The sequence below is a fragment of the Pogona vitticeps genome, chromosome 10 (assembly GCF_051106095.1).
Source record: "Pogona vitticeps strain Pit_001003342236 chromosome 10, PviZW2.1, whole genome shotgun sequence".
Taxonomy (NCBI): domain Eukaryota; kingdom Metazoa; phylum Chordata; class Lepidosauria; order Squamata; family Agamidae; genus Pogona; species Pogona vitticeps.
In genome coordinates, this window is record NC_135792.1 from 16393935 (window position 1) to 16411785 (window position 17851).

The window sequence follows — 17851 nt, forward strand, 5'->3', positions numbered from 1 at the left end:
TCATTGCCAGTTGGCGAGATTGACTATCACTCCGATTCAGTACATATGGTGGCTTTTATTGTACAGTATTCTATTGACTTTGGATGAATTCTTGTTCAGCTCTATTGGGCTTCTTTTGAGGAGGCATGTATAGGATTTCACTGATCCAAGACAACACCACTGATTAGTCCACCCATCATCTTGGTTGTCTTGATGGTCAACTTCTGGATCTGGTGCATGCAAGTTCTGGGAATGGAAGCAGCCGCTGCCGCCTTGCCTCTCTGTTTCCGTGGTCTTGGATTCAGAGATAAAATAAAGTATGTGTTCCGTTTCATTCCACTCCATTCCATTCATCCTTTCTCCTTTTCCTCCGTTCCTTGTCATTAGGGTTATGAACATGCTCAGTTATCATTAGTCAAATCTTTGCTTTACTCCCAGTTTGTTTTTGGTAATTGTACAAACCTTACACTTCCCCTCTGTCGGCGACAGGGTTTGCATACTGCTGTTTGGGCTGCATAAGCAGCGTGCAAGTGCTAAGTACTACATCATCAAGGCCACTCTGTTTCAGAGCATGGGTTTGTTATTTGAACAGTCTGCAAGTGAAGCTGAAAGTTCAGTCTGACCAATCAAAGGCAAGGGGGGATAATACCTTTATTAGGTAAAGGTAAAGATTCCCCTTGACAATTTTTGTCCAGCTATGTTCGACTCTAGGGGGCAGTGCTCATCCCCGTTTCCAAGCCATAGAGCCAGCGTTTGTCCGAAGACAATCTTCCGTGGTCACATGGCCATTGCGACTTAGACACGGAACGCTGTTACCTTCCCACCGAGGTGGTACCTATTTATCTACTCACATTTGCATGCTTTCGAACCGCTAGGTTGGCGGGAGCTGGGACAAGCGACGGGCGCTCACTCCGTCGTGTGGATTCGATCTTACGACTGCAGGTCTTCTGACCCTGCAGCACAGGCTTCTGCGGTTTAGCCCACAGCGCCACCACGTCCCTAATACCTTTATTAGACCACCAAAAAAGTCACTAACGTAAGCTATCTTTTAACCTCATAAAGCCTTCATAGGATTGGGCATCATAAAACTGTGAATATTTTAAAAAAACAAAACAAAACAAAAAACTACAGAAGTTCCAAAAATCATGACCAGGTGTGCATGCCATGTTCCTTGTTCAAAATAAGTTTCACACTGGAGCTGCAGAGTCAAATCAGAATCAGTTCTCAGATTTCACCTCTGGTGGTGTTGATCAAAGTCTTAAATATTCTCCCCTCTACCACTGCCCTATGTTGAAACATAAGTTTGCTATTTGACTGGGGACAGAGACACACAGAAAGTGGCAAATTCATGTCAGAGAAGTAGGAATAACATTTAATTTATATACTAGATAAGCCAATTGCAGTCAAATTAACAGTATCACCTAGTAGCTGGAGGAAGATGTTGTCCTGTTTGCAGTCTTGTTTGGCCAATGTTAAAGCATCAGTGCTCATAACTGCTGGTGCTCCTTTCAGCAAATAATCTGCACATCAGCCAGCTCCCTTTGTTGTCCAAGCCTTCCCTGATAGACCTGGCTTCTGTCGTCCCCTATTGTGGTTCTGAGAGAGTGCTGCAAATTGGGCCACCAGATTCCACTTGTGCACTGGTTTGTTCTGTCAGCATGAGATAACATTTCTCTTCTGAAGATGGCTGACACAGTTAAGGCAAAACAGCCAGTGCCTGGCCACTGGAAAAAGACACTGGAGACCTGCCACAATTCTTTGTGTGTGGCAGAGGGTGTTTGTAGAGGAACCTCTACAGCTTTCATTCTTTTTCATTGGGACTTACTCTCTAGTATGTTTTAAGGATCAGAGCCTGAGAATCTGCTCTTTTAGGTGACCTGCTCTGAAATGATCCTATATGAAGATCTGGAAGATTTTCTGTTTCATGAAAAAGAAAGAGCTTTATTGTCTGAGTAATAATAATCATTACATTCTTCAAGTTAATTATGACTCACAGTAACCCTTTCCAGGGTTTTCTAGGCATAGAGAGTACACTGGTGCCTTGAGTTGCAAACTTAATCCATTCTGGAATGATGGTTGTAACTCAAGTTGGTCGTAACTCAAAGCATCATTTCCCACAGGAATACATTGAAACGCGATTAATCCGTTCTGGCCAGGAAAAAAAACCATTCTAGCAGGGACTAAAAAACACACTGCAAGACCCATCACAGCACAGAAACATAACCCCCACCCACTCAGCCCAAACCCACGCTGCAAAACCCTGTACAGTACTCACCCAGAACAGCTAGCTTTTAAAATTTTAAAAAGCAAAAAGCAGTACCAGGAAGTCTAAAGCCTCTCTGCGAATGCACATTCTCTAAACGCTGGGGCAAAGGAGCTACAGAGAAGCAGCCTCTTCGCTGACCAACGGTTAGCATTTCAAATTTCCCCGCCTTTTTTTTCCAGTCATATCTCAAAGCGCCAGTTGCAAGTCAAAGCAAAATGTTGCGACCGCAGCTGGTCGTAATTTGAATTGGTCACAAGACGGTTGTAAGTCAATGCACCACTGTATTCATAAGTTTTGACCTGTGCTTCTACTGGTCTTTGTTAACAACCATGCACCTTAAAGGCTCTGTGGTTAAACTGTGGCCTCTCTTTCTGTTGAAATAAATTCAGAGATATTAACTCTGGAGGTTTCCTGAAAAATACCATGCTGCAATCAAAATCCCTTTTTTGTCTTTCTTGGTTTTTTTTTTTAATAAACTTTGGTTAGGATCTTAGAAACAGAAACAACAGCTAGCTATAAAGTGTTGTTACTTTTAAAAAATGGGAGTGGTGGGAGAAGAAAAAATTGGAAGCACTTTGAAAAACAACAAAGCTATCTGTCTGTTTCTCTGGTTTCTAGGCCCATAACCTATTGCAGAGTTTTGAATTTCTGGCACAATTCCTTTTCTTATGCAAAAGTACAGAGATCCAGAGAGGAGAATAGCTACAAGTTCCCCAGAGTCCACCTGTTTCTCATTAACTGGCAGTTAAAGTCTCAGTAACTCGCTCTGATACATTTGTAGGAAAAATAGAAAACCTTTCTTTTCTTATGGTTGCTTGACAATACAGCCTTGTGTATGCTGTGTTATTTACTGCACACATACCTAGCAACCAACTGAACAGTTCAACAACATAAAAAGAACTGCCACCAGACAGGAAAAAAACACTCAGCAGAGAGGCGGGGTCCTCTTTGAATTCAAAGGCTGGAAGGAACAATTGGTGAGTGATGGATTGACAATTACTCCAGCTGTGAAAGTCCTTCCCAGTCACACAAATTATAAACAGCATGAGAGGTTACAAATAAAACTCCAACATATTTTGCATACTTGTGGTTAGAAAATAGCTTAACACGAAGGAGTGTGTGCTCAGCTTAACAGGAAGTGGGGTGTCCTGATTGCTGCTGAGAGTTATAAGTAGTAGTTGTGAGTTCTGGGAAGGCCTTTTAATTGCTGACACCTAACAGAGCACAGCTGAAGAATAAAGCTGAGGCAGGCTGTGATGGGCAACTTCATTCAGCATCAGCAAGTAGATGATTGGCTGGGGCACAGCCAATCATGACTTGCCAGGTGGTTTGAAGAAAAGTAAAAAGGAGCTGTTGGGGAGTTAACCATCAGAGGGAGGTTGATACATAGTTTACCAGCATAGTAGTGTGGGTTTCCAAAATATAATTGTCTATTGTAGTTACATTATTAAGAAATAACTTGTTGTAGTTAGAAATGCTAACATAAGAAATTGCATGGCTGAGAATTGTGCCATGGTAGCCACTCTGCTTCATAAAATAAAATGCATTATTTTTTCTTTTACAATTGAATCAGTTTGGCTCTCATGTTTTAGACTTAAGAATAGCCCAGAAAAGTGACTGGAGAGTTGGAAAACTTATCAGCCTGGTGGGCTGATTGTATATTTTGGTAGCAGTGATGGGATACAAAGTATTCAGTAGAGGTTTTTGCCTTTTAAAAAAAGCCAGGAGAAGTCTGGTGGTGGATTTAGTGATGGATTTAGTAGATTGATCCTAAGTAGTACATTTAGAGGCCCGTGTGGAGGAGTACAGTCTAAATATCTAAGAAAGATTTTGTAGCTCCTGAAGTGCTTTAGGTCAAATCATGTGGAGTAGGATTTATAGACATGGTGGCTGGACTCAGGAAAGAGTTAAGAATTTATTGTAAAGGACAGTTAACCTGTCAGCTAACATGGTTCTCTGAGGTATTAATTTATGGTATTGGTAGAAGAACCAGTGGAAAGCTGGAGGAAAGACCAAGTTAATTAGGCAGTGTTCTCCTGAGATAAATGTTGGGTAATGTAAGAAGAGACTGGAGAAAAAAAAAAACTTAAACCAGCAGACGTCATTCTTTGAGTTAAAAATCCTGAAGAAAAAGTAGTAGGAGAATTGCTGAAAAACTGATTTGAGCTTAACCGCTGTTAGAACAGTAGATTCCTGAGGTAAAAGTTTTGGATAGAGTAAGGAGTCATTGTGAAACCTTAGCCTGTAAACATAAACAAGTGTCAGGATCAGTCTGAGTATTTCCTGAGGTAAATGTTTTAAGGTAATAGTAAGGAAATATGAATACATGCCTCCTGAAAGGACAAAATTCAGGAAGTAGACCAAGCTGATATTGAGAGATTGGATGGGGTTACACTCACAAGCCATGTGGTTAGTGGGAGCCCACAGGATTTGGAATTGTGGAAACTTGAAAATAAATTGAAACAGGAAAAAGAAATAAGATTAAGAGAACTGGAAACTGAAAAAGACAAGTTGGAACAAGAAAAAGAAATGGAAAAGATGAAGTTAAGGGAGAAAGAATTAGGAAAGGAAAAGGAGATTAGATTAAAAGAGTTAATTTCAAATAAGGATGAGGGAATTAGAAACAGCAGCCCTATCCTCAAATACAGTGGACCCTTGACTTACAGACGGCTTGACTTACAGACTTTTTGAGTTACAGACTTCTCTGGCCGCAAAATTTAGGTTTGACTTGCAGACTGAGATTTGATTTACAGACCAGAAAAAAAACAAAATGGAACGAAAACGGCCTGTTACGGGATTAATCGGTTTTCAATGCACTGTAGGTCAATGGAGACTTGACTTACAGACTTTTTGACTTGAGAACGGCCTTCCAATACAGATTAAGTCCTCAAGTCAAGACCCCACTGTAATAATAATTCAAATACTAACAAAACTAATCCTCCTCAGATTGACTTAAAGAGATTCCCTAGATATTATAAGAGAGGTAATGTTGAACAGTTCCCCTCAAGCTTTGAGAGGACTTGTGTTAAAATTTGTATTAAGGATGGAAGCAGAATGGGATATCTTAGATCACAAATTAGTGGTGGAACGAGCAGAGATGTATGGGGGAGATGAAACAAATATTTGGTGTAATAGCTGAACACCACAGAAGGGAGCTAAGAAAAATTCAGAAAAAAAGAAGAAACTTACATACAGATTAAGTGCAGGTTGGATTATTTATTAAACAATTGGATAGAAGGATCAGGAGTGAAAACCAAGGGAATTCTAGTTAATTTAATAGGGCTGAAACAATTTTATACAATAATTCCTTATGACTATAGATGGCATATAGGTCAGAAGACAAGACCAGGGAAACCTCTGAAGGAGAGAAAGTGGGGCCCAGAGAGAGATAAGCTCAGGATAACGAGGGAAGTACAAGAGAAAAACAGTTGGCTAGAGAAATGGAGAAAAAAAATTGCTTTTTATGCCAAAAATCTGGGCACATGAGTTATAACTACCCAGAGAAAAATGGCAAAGAGAAATCTTGTCATGCTCACGGTCCCCTAAAGAGGAACCTTTACCTTATCATATAATCAGTGTCATCTGCCATTTCTTTAATTGTTTTCCCCTATACTAAGAATGACAAGGGTATAGTACCTAGTATTGTGTTGTGGATAGAGTAACAGGCTAAGACTCAGAAGACCTGGGTATGATTCACTGGGAGTGCAGCTCCTTAAACACCTCACTTACCTTGAAAACCCTATTAGGATTGCTATAAGTCACATCTGGTTTTATAGCCGATAACAACAAAAGGATGCCAAAGGATCCTCAGAGGCTATCCTTTTGTTGAGGGGGGGATTGAAGGAAAATAATTCTAAATCACTGTTCCCCCCTCCCCCCACACCAAACCATGGACATTCCTAAATCCAAATGTAACACACACAACCCCACTCCCCAAAAAACACATCCATTTATAATCTTAAAATGGTTGAAATCAGTATTTGCCAAGACCATATGGTCATGCCAGGTACCCAATATGGTGTAATGGACAGAATGTCAGCGTAGGACACAGGAAGCCTGAATTCGAATCCCTGCTCAGTCATGGAAATTCACTTGTGTTGCTATAAGTTCAGTTCTGATTTGATTGCTTATAACACATAAGGTCAGGCCATTGTTCTGATCATTGCACCCTTTTCCCTTGAGTCTATCTCCCAGAGTTTTGTTTTTGTAAATAAAGCACACATTATGACAATCATGTGTTAGCTGATTAACTTAAAAAAACCTCACAGGGCAAATCTATGCCTATTTACTCAGAAGCGATTACTGTACATTGTATTCAATGGAGCATATTTCCTAGCAAGTGTGTTGGAGATTGTAGACTAAACCCTTCAGTGGAGTCTGTGCATTTCTCACCTCTTGGAGAAATCAGAGGGACGATTAACAATACACACTTGAAATTAAACATTATTATAGGAAAAGAATTTCAGTTAAAACTTTAAGATAACACAAACTACTTCAGAAAGTTGCACTTGATAATAATTTGAAATGTAACATTGTTAATTCATAGGAGTAGTTTATTTAAACATTGCTTATACAAGTAAAAAGTGAACAAATTTTAAAAAGAACTATACAATAAAAAACTATATAAGAAGACTAAATTGGCTGAAATCACACTGATTTTCGGCACATGCTTAAATGACATCAGCAGTATTTAAAAGTTCTTGAATGGTTGAATCATGCTTGTACATTTTTTGAAAATTCAAAGAAAATATGACATAAACAGCTTATTGCCCAAGAAACTTTCCAAATGAATTTTATGTTAGATTTAGGTTGCTGGTCCTTCTATCTGTGGATAATGTCCCGTCCTGGTACTGGCCTATTGAAAGTAATGTTCTTCAACAGAAAGGCAGCATCTACTATACAAAGAACACAGAGGATCAGGAAAAACACCTGCAAACAAAGAGAAATTGTTTCAGATTTATTAAATAAAACAGCATACTGAATGTTAGCATTCTTGAATCATTGTCATGATTTGGGCCTACATTACTGCAAGAACTGCAGCTCAGCAGTTTCATTTTGATTTGTTAGTGTTCCATTCATATTTGTTAGTGTTCTATTCATATATTTGCTATGTATTTACAAGGAGCCTTGTGGTGTAGTGGTTAAACTGCGGTCCTGTAGTCAAGACTCTGCTCGCTACCCAAGTTTGATTCTGACACGATCAGGTAGCCAGCTCAAGGTTGACTCAGCCTTACATAATTCTGAGGTTAGTAAATTTGCCCAGTTCACTGGGAGCAATGTATAATTAAACTGCCAATTACCCAGAATGTAATTTAAGCACTATGGGACATTATATAAGCAGCACACTTTGCTTTACTGTGATAAAGAAGAAATTAAACTGTTTCAAGTACCCATTCAATAAAGTACCCTCCTTTTTACTACCATTTCCCCGAGAATAAGACCTAACCTGAAAATAAGGATGCTCGTAATATAAGCCCTAGCCCAAAAATAAGCCCTAGTTAAGTGAAACCCCACCCTCCACCCTTGTGCAGCATTGTGCAGCAAACAGAAGATGACTGTAAAATAAAACATCCCCTGAAAATAAGCCCTAATGCGTTTTTGGTGCAAAATTTAATATAAGACCCTGTCTTATTTTTGGGGAAACACGGTATGGTGACTCTCACCTTGGTTTGACTTCTTGAAAAGCATATTCTGAGAAATAAAATGTGGAATGCCAGGGAGATGGCTAAATAATAATAATAATAATAATAATAATAATAATAATAATAATAATAATAATAATAATAATAATAATAATAATAATAATAATAATAATAATAATAATAATAATAATATAATTTATTGTCATTGTAAGTATATACACAGTATACCATACAAAGAAATGATATACTTAACGGATTTGGACAGCAGCAAAAGCACCAAGTTCACAAATAAATAATACTTGTATCTTCCAAACATGAAATATTTTAAGTAGTAGGCTATTGTTTAGTTCTAATATGAACAATTACCAGTTTTGCTGGCACAAGAATAACCAAATATGAATGGAACACTTCCATGTGAATAGAGCCTGTCCGGGAATGAAGATCAGGGGAGGCCTTTCTCTCTGTCTCACCACCTTCACAGGTGTGTCTGAAGGGAACATAGAAGAGAGCTTTCTCTGTTGCTGCTCCCACACTCTGGAACTCCCTCCCTCAGAAAGTGAGGCTGGCCCCATCTTTGCTGTCTTTCCGCAAACAGGCAAAGACCTTTCTTTTCAGGCAGACCCTGCCATCCCTCAATTTTTAGGAAGCTAATTAAGAAAGAATTATACAAAGCTGCCTTCTACTAGTGGTGAAAATTGATCTGAGATGTTCACATGGGTTTTTTGTACACTGGTGCCCCGCATAACAAGTGATTCGTTTAACGACGAATCCGCATAGTGATGTGTTTTTTGCGATCGCAAAAGTGATCTCATTGCGATGTTTTAAATGGTAAAACATCGCTTTGCGATGATTGGTAAGCGTTTCGCTTACCGATTATTGCATAACGATGTTTTTCCAACAGCTGATCGGCGGTTCCAAAATGGCCACCGGGTAAAGAAAATGGTCGCCCACTGTGTTTTTGCGCCCTTTCCTCACTTACCGGGCAGCGAAAATGGTGGCCACATGGAGGATTTTCGCAGAACGGTGAGTTTTTTGCCCATAGGAACGCATTAAACATGGGCTTTTTTGTTCCGCATAGCGACGATTTTTTTCAGAACGGATTATCGTCGCTATGCGGGGCACCACTGTATTTCTATTTAAATATGGTTTTATGTTCTTTTTGTATTTTTATTGTGTTTTATTACACTTTTTAAAAGTTGTATGATTTTATTGTATTTTGTGAACCACCCAGGTAACATTAACGGCGCAGTATAGAAGTGAAAATAATTAAATAAATAACCTAAAATGTACCCTCCACAGTGTTTGGAATATCCTGGTCCCACACAGACTGAGATTCTTCTGGTAGATAAATATGTCAGTCAAACAGTAACACTGTTGTTATTGTATACTTTCTTACTTACTCCCCCAACTATATGTTCAATTATTATCTTCTTTATCGCTGCGCACAGGCCTGCAATGAGGAGAAATAGCGCTGATACCAGAGAGTTGAAAGCATCCTGAAACACATGACAAATAACACATTTTCATAGCAATTCAGAGACTAATGCTGACTGCAGAGGTTCTGCTGACTCAGAGCACTCCCACCCTCTCTCCACTTCCATTTATGCTGAGTAGTACTCAGGGCTAGTCAAGGTATCTTGGCATCTGATACAGAAAACCCCATGACTGCTTCTCTTCCATGGCACTAAAAATCTAGTAACATCTAGAAGACCATTCACTGCCCTTTTATGTGATCCCAAATCAGTTGCCTATGGGACTGCCTCAGTCTGCCTTGCTACAGAGCCAGTCGTGTGACCCGGGACAGCCAAGGGAACAAAATCTTTAGGTAAATATTCTGCAAACCATATAAATATGATTATACTATTGTATATATTGATGGGCTACATCCATCACTGCCCAATCTTCCTTCCCACCAGTCATTTGCATCAACAATTCTTACAGACCTGAGAGCAGAATACACTACCCTTCCATGTGGAGGTTTCTTTTTTGGCTATTTAAGTATAGGTACCTGGGCCAAAATCCTGTTTGTTCTTTCCATGTGTGCAATGGTTCACTGCATGCACAGTTCTCTTTTTGCTCCAATTGCACAAAGGGGTATTCACTACGCCCTTGTTCATATGTAAGCCCCCTTGTTATCTCTGGCTTGCATTAACTGCAAACTATAGAATTATGGAGCAATTATGAAGCGTTCCACACATGAGCTAACTGGATTCTGCCCTAGTAATATGTTATGTGCCATCAAGTTGGAATGAACTTACAGCAACCCCAATAGGGCATTTTAGGAAAGTAAGATATTCAAGGAGTGACTTTATCAGTGCCAATCAACACCTGTGAATTTCTATGGCTGGGTGATGATTCAAACCCAGGTTTTGACTCCTAGTCCAACATTCTATCCACCACGTGTACTATTAGCAAAGCACTAAAACCAAGACACAGTGAAAGATGTGCAAATAACATGTACTACAAAGATATATCAAAAAGTCTTTGCAATTATATTTATTCTCTAAAAAACAAAGAGCACTTCAATAAGGCTTTTAAATACAGTATGCCCTCATAATTGCATCACTACAGAACACCATATCCCCTTTTCTTTGAATCTCCCTCTCCCAATCCACCCCCACAGAGGGACAATATGTTTGTGTATCATTATTCATGTTTGACTTTCATTGTAATTAATCAAAGTGTTTTATTCTAGAAAATTCAATAATATATTCTATGAATAAGCTCAAATCTTATACTGAACAGCACCCAGATTTGGACATTAGAACAAGCAGGTTTTAATACTCAGAGTCCTCTTCATCTAGAAAACTGTGGTAAGGGTCACCATAAATCGAAATTGGCTTGATGGCCCATAATTATAATAAAGTTGTTTGAGATTGGGGGATTGTCTGTAACTACATGCAGGCTAGCAAACAAGGGCTTGAGAGAGTGAAGTATTGTTGTCTAGATCAGGTTGTAGATCACTGATGATGTTTGGTCATTTTCTCTTCTGGGTCTGTAGGGTTGATTCTAGGTATCTGTCTTACCCACAAGTAGCCAAATTAATGTGACAGTAACACCAAGTGGCTTTCTATCAATACTGCTCTAAGTACTTAATTATTTCCCAACATCCTAGAGCAGAACCCTGTCTCAAAAGAACAATATTTTCAGATTGCAGGCAGGATTTTGCTGTGTTGTGTGGAACGTTGTATACTGGGTGCTTAAGAATAGCAATACATACTGTAAATCTATTGCAAATAGATGGCTTGCATAGCTTTGTCAACCGGAACATCCTCCATTGATTTCTTAATCAATATGGACTAATACTTCCTAAGAGGAAGAGTTTGGTAGGATTTAATCACATTACAAGTAATATCAGCAGGTGATTGTTACAAAAGCATAGGCGTTATTGTGCAAATGAATACTTACAGCCAAGGGCCAAAACAAAAACTTCAGTGTTTTTTGGAGACTTAGCAGATAGAGTAAAAAGAATAATAAAGAAATGACAAATTCTATGATTGCAAGTGTTAGATATGCTTCATGAATTCCTCCAACTCCGAAAGTGATGGCTGCCATGAAAGCAAAGACCTGCAAGAAGAAAGGAGAGAATGTTTACTTGGCCTCAACACTATCTTGCTAAAAATATTCACTATTGCCAAGTGATCTACTGAGAAATTACTGAAATAGTCAACACATACTGTATATTATTTGATTGGATTTGATCATATGAGAACTCTACCAAAAGTGTACACATTTAATAGACAAATATATACATCACAGTGTCTGTCCCTCCCCCCCAAAAGACTAATGGATATTTTTAAAAAAAGCTTAAACAGATTTTTCCTCATGTTTAGTACATTCCCAGGGAGTATGCAACGGACACAGCAGTTGTTAGTTTGATTCCCCACTGTGCCTCCTTGACAGGGGCTGAACTTGATGACCCACAGGGTCCTTTCCAGCAATTCAGTTCTAAGGTAAGGTTATTATTTTCTCTGCCTTTTCTTCTACCACCCTAAAAAATGATGGGAGAGATAAGAGGGAGGAACGATTCTACTTGAGTCTCCAAGGAAGTGTGCTTGGGTATGTATTAAACTGGAGACGTAACATACATAGAGGTTGCGAGTTCAATTTCCCACTGTGCCTATTCATTCATTCATCTTGTATGCCGCCCACACTCTGGAAGAGTCTCTTTGATAGGGTCTCCACTTGATAATCCATAGGGTCCTTTCCAGCTTTGCAGTTCTAAGGTTGTTGTTCTTGTTGTTGTTAAATGGTTTGAGCAACCATACTGATGATTATGGGAAACATAGTCCAACACATTTCAAGGTACAGTACTGAGTTGGAGAAGATTGGGCAATTTTCGTGTTTATCAGGCAGGTACTCTCTAATCTGCCTTTCAAAAAGTCTAGACATAGACGTCTAAACAAAAAGCCCAACAACAACAAAATCCTCAAACACATTTTTATAAAACAAATAAACAAGGAATCCAGAGTTAAATAACCTCTGTACTGTATAATGAAAAGGCTGGACTGGACTGCTGAGGAATATGTGTTATCTAGTTACACATACACACACTGCATATGCAGTTTTCTCTCTGTGTGTTTTTGTGTGAGCATATGTTTGTGTATGAGACAGACAGGCATGAAAAAATTATTTCACAATTGCATACAGTTTAAAACTCTGATGTCCTATCTGGGGAGAGAGAAGTCTTGATCATATTTGCCATTTCCTTAACAATGACTAAGGAGTGCCTCAACTTTACAGTGACAGAAGACACTCATTCTTTCATTTTATAATAAACAGAGAAAGGATAGCGGCCACACTGAATCCCCAGCAGTGGCCTCTGGGACAAGCCCGTATCTATCTGGGCCATCCCCGTATCGGTTCAATTAACACCCTACTTTGAGCATCCTACCTTGCAGAGTCCATTTCACGGATTGCTGCCTTGTCATGGCGAAGGGGCTTGAGTAATTCAGAGAAGCTATGGGCTATGCCGTGCAGGGACACCCAAGACGGACAGGTCATAGTGGAGAGTTCTGACTAAATGCGATCCACATGGAGCAGGAACTGGCAAGCCACTCCAGTATCTTTGCCAAGAAAACTCCATGGATAGAAATAAAAGGCTAAAAGATATGACGCTGGAAGATGAGCCCCTCAAGTAGGAAGGCGTCCAACATGCTACTGAGGAAGAGCAGAGGACAAGTAGCTCCAGAGCCAATTAAGTGGTTGGGCCAAGCCGAAAGGACGCTCAGCTGTGGACGTGCCTGGAAGTGAAAGGAAAGTCTGATGCTGCAAAGAAAAATACTGCATAGGAACCTGGAATGAAAGATCTATGAACCTTGGGAAGCTGGATGTGGTTAAACAGGAGATGATAAGAATAAACATTGACATCCTGGGCATCAGTCAACCAAAATGGACGAGAATGGGCAAATTCAATTCAGATGATTATCATATCTACTATTGTGGACAAGAATCCCGTAGAAGAAATGGAGTAGCCATCATAGTCAACAAAAAAGTGGGAAAAGCTGTACTGGGATACAATCTCAAAAAATGATAGAATGATTTCAATAGGAATCCAAGGCAGACCTTTCAACATCACAGGCATCCAAATTAATGCACCAACAACTGATGCTGAATGGGCTGAAATTGACCAATTCTATGAAGACTTACAACACCTTCTAGAACTGACACCAAAGAAAGGTGTTCTTCTCATTCTAGCAGACTGGAATGCTAAAGTAGGGAGTCAAGAGATAAAAGGAACAGGTAAGTTTGGACTTGGAGTTCAAAACAAAGGAGGGCAAAGGCTAATAGAGTTTTGTCAAGAGAATAAGATGGTCATCACAAACACTCTTTTCCAACATCACAAGAGGCGACTCTACACAAGGACATCACCAGATGGGCAATACCAAAAACAGACTGATTATGTTCTCTGTAGCCAAAGATGGAGAAGCTCTACACAGTCAGCAAAAACAAGACCTGGAGCTGATTGTGGCTCTGATCATCAGCTTCTAACAGCAAAACTCAAGCTTAAACTGAAGAAAGTAGGAAAAACCACTGGGCTAGTCAGGTATAATCTAAACCAAATCCCTTATGAATACACAGTGGAAGTGAATAACAGATTTAAGGAACTAGATTTGGTGGATAGAGTGCCTGAAGAACTTTGGATAGAGGCTCGTAACATTGTACAGGAGAGAACAACAAAAACCATCCCAAAGAATAGGAAATGCAAGAAAGTAAAGTGCCTGTCCAACGAGGCCTTACAAATAGCAGAGAAGAGAAGGGAAACAAAATGCAAGGGAGATAGGGAAAGTTAAAGAAAATTGAATGCAGACTTCCAAAGAACAGCAAGGAGGGACAAGAGGGCCTACTTAAATCAACAGTGCAAAGATATAGAGGAAAATAATAGAAAGGGAAAAACCAGGAAGAAAATTTGAGATGTTAAAGGAACATTTTGTGCAAAGATGGACATGATAAAGGACAAAAATGGTAGGGACCTAACAGAAGCATAAGACATCAAGAAGAGGTGGCAAGAATATACAGAGGAATTACACCAGGAAGATTTGGATGTCTGGACAACCCAGATAGTGTGGTTGCTGACCTTGAGCCAGACATCCTGGAGAGTGAATTCAAGTAGGCCTTAGAAAGCATGGCTAACAACAAAGCCAGTGGAGGTGATGGCATTCCAGTTGAACTATTTAAAATCTTTTAAAAGATGACACTGTTAAGGTGCTACATTCAATATTCCAGCAAGTTTGGAAAACTCAACAGTGGCCAGAGGATTGGAAAAGATCAGTCTGATTCCCAATCCCAAAGAAGGACAGTGCCAAAGAATGCTCCAACTACCGTACAATTGCACTCATTTCACCCGCTAGCAAGGTTATGCTCAAAATCCTACACGGTCGGCTTCAGCACAATGTGGACCGAGAACTCCCAGAAGTACAAGCTGGATTTTGAAGGAGCAAAGGAACTCGAGACCAAATTGCTAACATGCGCTGGATTATGGAGAAAGCCAGAGAGTTCAAAAAAAAAAAAAAAACTACTTCTGCTTCATTGACTATGTAAAAGCCTTTGACTGTGTGGACCACAGCAAGCTATGGCAAATCCTAAAAGAAATGGGAGTGCTTGACCACCTTATCTACCTCCTGAGAAATCTATATGTGGGACAGGAAGCAACAGTTAGAACTGGATATGGAACAACAGATTGGTTCAAAATTGGGAAAGGAGCATGACAAGGCTGTATATTGTCTCCTTGCTTATTTAACTTATATGCAAAATACATCATGCTGAAGGCTGGACTGGATGAATCCCAAGCAGGAATTAAGATTTCCAGAAGAAATATCAACAACCTCATTCATTCATTCATTCATTCATTCATTCATCCATCCATCCATCCATCCATCCATCCATCCATCCATCCATCCATCCATCCATCCATCCATCCATCCATCCATTTAACTTATATGCCGCCCACACTACCCAAAGGTCTCTGGGCGGCTTACAGCATTTAAAAATATATGCAGATGATACCACTCTGAGGACAGAAAGCAAGGAGGAATTAAAGAACCTCTTAATGAGGGGGAAAGAGGAGAGTGCAAAAAATGGTCTGAAGCTCAACATCAAGAAAACGAAGATCATGGCCACTGGTCCCATCACCTCCTGGCAAATAGAAGGGGAAGATATGTAGGCAGTGACAGATTTTGCTTTCCTGGGCTCCATGATCACTGCAGATGATGAGAGCAGACCCGAAATTCAAAGACACCTGCTTCTTGGTAGGAAAGTGATGACAAACCTTGACAGCATCTTAAAAAGCAGAGACATCACCTTGCTGACAAAAGTCCGCATAGTCAAAGCTATGTTTTTTCCAGTAGTGATGTATGGAAGTGAGAGCTGGACCATAAAGAAAGCAGATCGCCGAAGAATTGATGCCTTTGAATTGTGGTGCTGGAGGAGGCTCTTGAGATTCCCCTGGACTGCAAGGAGAACAAACCTATCAATTCTAAAGGAAATCAACCCCGAGTGTTCATTGGAAGGACCGATCCTGAATCTGAGGCTCCAATACTGTACTTTGGCCATCTCCTGGGAAAATAAGACTCCCTTGAAAAGACACTGATGTTAGGAAAATGTGAAGGCAAAAGGAGAAGGGGACGACAGATGGACAGTATCACTGAATTGACCAACATGAATTTGACCAAACTCTGGGAGGCAGTGGAAGACAGGAGGGCCTGTCGTGCTCTGGTCCAAGGGGTCACGAAGAGTCGGACACAACTAAACAACAACAAAAATCTTGCAGAATAAAACCGGGGTCCCACTGCCAACATCATACCAATAATTAAATTACCTTAAAAAACAACCCACCCACCCCGCAAACTGCAAAAGACATTTGTAGAAAACAAAACAAACCATCTAGAATGAATTGCTATCCTTCCAACGAAAGCGCAGGGCGGATCTGCTACGGGGCAGGTCTTGCGGGGCATTTATTTGGAAGAAAACCATCTTGTGGCTACCCCCGGGGTCCGTAACCAGCCTCGGGACGGACCTCGCCTTAAGCTCCACCAATCTCCACCCTCCTGATGGGACCGTCGGCCTCTCAGTGGTAAGGATGGAAAGGCACTCTGCACATGACTAGAGGCACTTTCTTCCCCATGCCAATTCTACAGCGAAGCCCTTGCGACTGAAACCACGACGGCCGTGGGACCCATAGGAACATTTGGTCTTGCGGGTTCAATCACATTTTCAGTTTCTGACCCCCAGCCCAGCCCAGCGTGTCTGCCCGCCCTCGGCCTGACATCCTACCATGCGCGCTATCTTTAAGGCTCCCCTCAGGGTGCGCGGGAAGGCTCGGTTCAGCTCCACCATGGTCGCGTCTGAGGGGAAGACCGAGCTGCCGCTGCTGCTGCCGCCGCCGGCGCCGCAACCGACGGGGCAGGCGGGCGGTGCCGGAAGGGGCGCCCGTTCCTGAGCGCTCGCTTCTTTGCTTTGCCTGCCCGGTGGCGTCGAGCGCTCGCTCCCCCTCTCCGCCGAGACGGGGGACTCTCCGCTGAGGAGCCAGAGAGGCAGGCAGGCGGCCTTCTGACCCTCTCAGCTGGGCTGAACCTGTCGCCTCCGTCCCTGGCCTTGGCCGGGTCTCGGGTTCAAATCCTCCCTCAGTCACGACCCTCAAATGGTGGCTTCGTTTCGCGCCGCCTCTCAAGACTGGTCGTGAAACTCGACGAGTGTCTTTGGGCCTGCCTCCGGGGCCGTTGTGAGGACTGAAAACCGAGGAAAGAGGGAAATAAAAGGTCCCCTCATTTTCTCCTCACAGAAGACGGAGTGTACAAATGTAGTGCCTTAATTAATAGCCAGAAGCCATTGGAATGCATGCATTTTACCCGTAGTTCTTTTTTAAATTTCAAACTCACCTGAAATAAAGTCATCAGGCATTTTCATTGGCCTTGATTCTCAAACCAAAGTGTACCCCCTGAAGGGAGTACTGTAACTGTTTTGGACTGACAGAAAATAAAGAGTTGATTATTTTGGGCAGTAGTATTTTCTCCTCACATTTTGAATGTGAATACTTATCAAATAATTCCAGGGAGTAAGCATTCTCTGGAAAGCGCATCATTCTCTGTGTTAACAAGAATCATATATATATATATATATATATATATTCCTGTTAAACAGAATAATGTACTTTCCAGAGAATGCTTACTCCCTGGAGTTACTATATATGTATGCAAGTAATTCCAGGAAGTAAGCATTTTCTCGATATACGTATATTTAAGTGCCTGGGATGATAAGTGGACACATAATCTAAAAAAATCAAACTTTTTTTTTAGCACAGAGCTATCATGTTAACAGTTTCCAGTTGTGCCAGTTAATAAATACTGAAAGTGGAAAACATTTTGAAAAGCTGTCTCACTCATTGCTGAGCACTACATATCTATTCACATAGACACAGAGAGTATCTGCATGTGTAGATTTCTATGTATGTGTTAACAGATCTTTG

At 40.7% G+C, this 17851-nt stretch overlaps 1 protein-coding gene across 1 annotated transcript; it reads right to left on the minus strand.

Moving 5' to 3' along the window:
• Positions 1 to 6777: 6777 nt before the first annotated feature.
• Positions 6778 to 17065, minus strand: CKLF (chemokine like factor). Its single transcript, XM_020814384.3, has 4 exons — positions 16660 to 17065; positions 11296 to 11454; positions 9288 to 9383; positions 6778 to 7174 (listed from the first exon to the last, which is right to left on the minus strand). Exons 1-4 carry the CDS (start codon positions 16720 to 16722, stop codon positions 7067 to 7069), a joined length of 426 nt encoding a protein of 141 aa, XP_020670043.3. The 5' UTR covers positions 16723 to 17065; the 3' UTR covers positions 6778 to 7066.
• Positions 17066 to 17851: the final 786 nt, after the last annotated feature.